Source organism: Asparagus officinalis, chromosome 9 (assembly GCF_001876935.1).
Source record: "Asparagus officinalis chromosome 9, Aspof.V1, whole genome shotgun sequence".
In the NCBI taxonomy this organism is placed as follows: domain Eukaryota; kingdom Viridiplantae; phylum Streptophyta; class Magnoliopsida; order Asparagales; family Asparagaceae; genus Asparagus; species Asparagus officinalis.
The window spans coordinates 40,685,922-40,687,127 of record NC_033802.1 but is presented as its reverse complement, the minus strand read 5'-3'; the positions used below and the strand labels follow the sequence as shown (position 1 = coordinate 40,687,127).

General features: G+C 41.0%; 1 protein-coding gene across 1 annotated transcript in view; it reads right to left on the bottom strand.

Moving 5' to 3' along the window:
* Nucleotides 1-710, bottom strand: part of LOC109823900 (28 kDa ribonucleoprotein, chloroplastic-like) — a 5,387-nt gene extending 4,677 nt beyond the window's left edge. The window contains exon 1 of the mRNA XM_020390340.1: nucleotides 151-710. Within this exon, the coding sequence (XP_020245929.1) occupies nucleotides 151-636 (486 nt within the window). The 5' untranslated portion in view covers nucleotides 637-710. The remainder of the gene's footprint in view (nucleotides 1-150) is intronic.

The following is a 1,206-nucleotide window of genomic DNA, read 5'->3' as shown; positions in this document are numbered from 1 at the left end:
TCATAGTCTGAAAGCAAGTTTAAATCCCACACCTTTACCCATTACAAAGCACAAAATATCACCTAACTGCAAACTTTATAAGAACCCATCACTTGAAATATAAGCAATTTAAGATATTCACTGTACAAAAAGAATGGAGAAAAGTTATACCTCTGCAACCTCAACAATCCCAGCCTTCTCAAATAACTCGGCCAGCCTCTGACTATCAACATCATAAGGCAAATTCCCCACAAACAACTTTGCATCCTCCGGCGGCTCAGGATAGCTCTCCTCCTCCTCCTCTCCTCCTTCCACCTCCTCTACTCCAACCTCATCCCCTCCCTCTCCCTCCACAAAAGCATCCTCCCCTTCAGCAACAACAACACCTCCTTCGCCATCGCTCTCACCTTCGCCTTCCCATCCTGCTGCTTCTTGATCAGTGGTGAGTTGACTGTCTCCTTGCTGGGCCCAATCAGAGGTCTGGGTAACAAAGGGGGTGAGTTTTTGGGTGTATCTCTTTTTGAGGGAAAGGGGAGGGAGGAGGTGAAGGAGGGGTTTGGAGGGGAGAGAGAGGAAAGGGGTTTTGGGAGGGAGGAGGGAGGAAATGGTTGGAAGGAAGAGGGGTTTAAGAAGGGAGGTTGAGCAAGAAGTAGACATTCTAAGGAGTTGAAGGAGGAGGAAAGGAGTGAGGATAAGGGAGGGAGGGAGGGAAGGAGAGAAGGGATATGGGGTAGATGGAGAGGGGATTTACCGATTTAGGTAGGGTCGAGAGAAGAAGGATATGAGATATTTGTCGTGTTTTTTTGGTACGATTGGGTCTGACATTACAATGAGTAGAAGAGCCAGAGGCCCAAGATAGAAACAGGCTTCATTTACATTCTGGGCATCGAAATGTAAAAAGGGGAGCGAAACACATAGGGTATATAAATGTAATTTAGCATTTAAACTTCTAATGTTATTTTTACAATTTTTAAAATACTAGTTTTTATACACGTGCAATGCACGTGATTTAATACCATGATTAAGTATTTTTGGCAGTTTGTGCTCATTTTTTTCTTTAAACTCTTACATCCCGATTATTTTTTTATGTTTGTTTAAATGGGATACACCCAATTTAAATTTTCATGTTGATATTTGAATTGACAAAAAACAAATATAATTTAAAAATAATTTGAATTTTCATATTATTTTTGACCGATATGAAACTAAGCTTTATTTGAGAAAGTA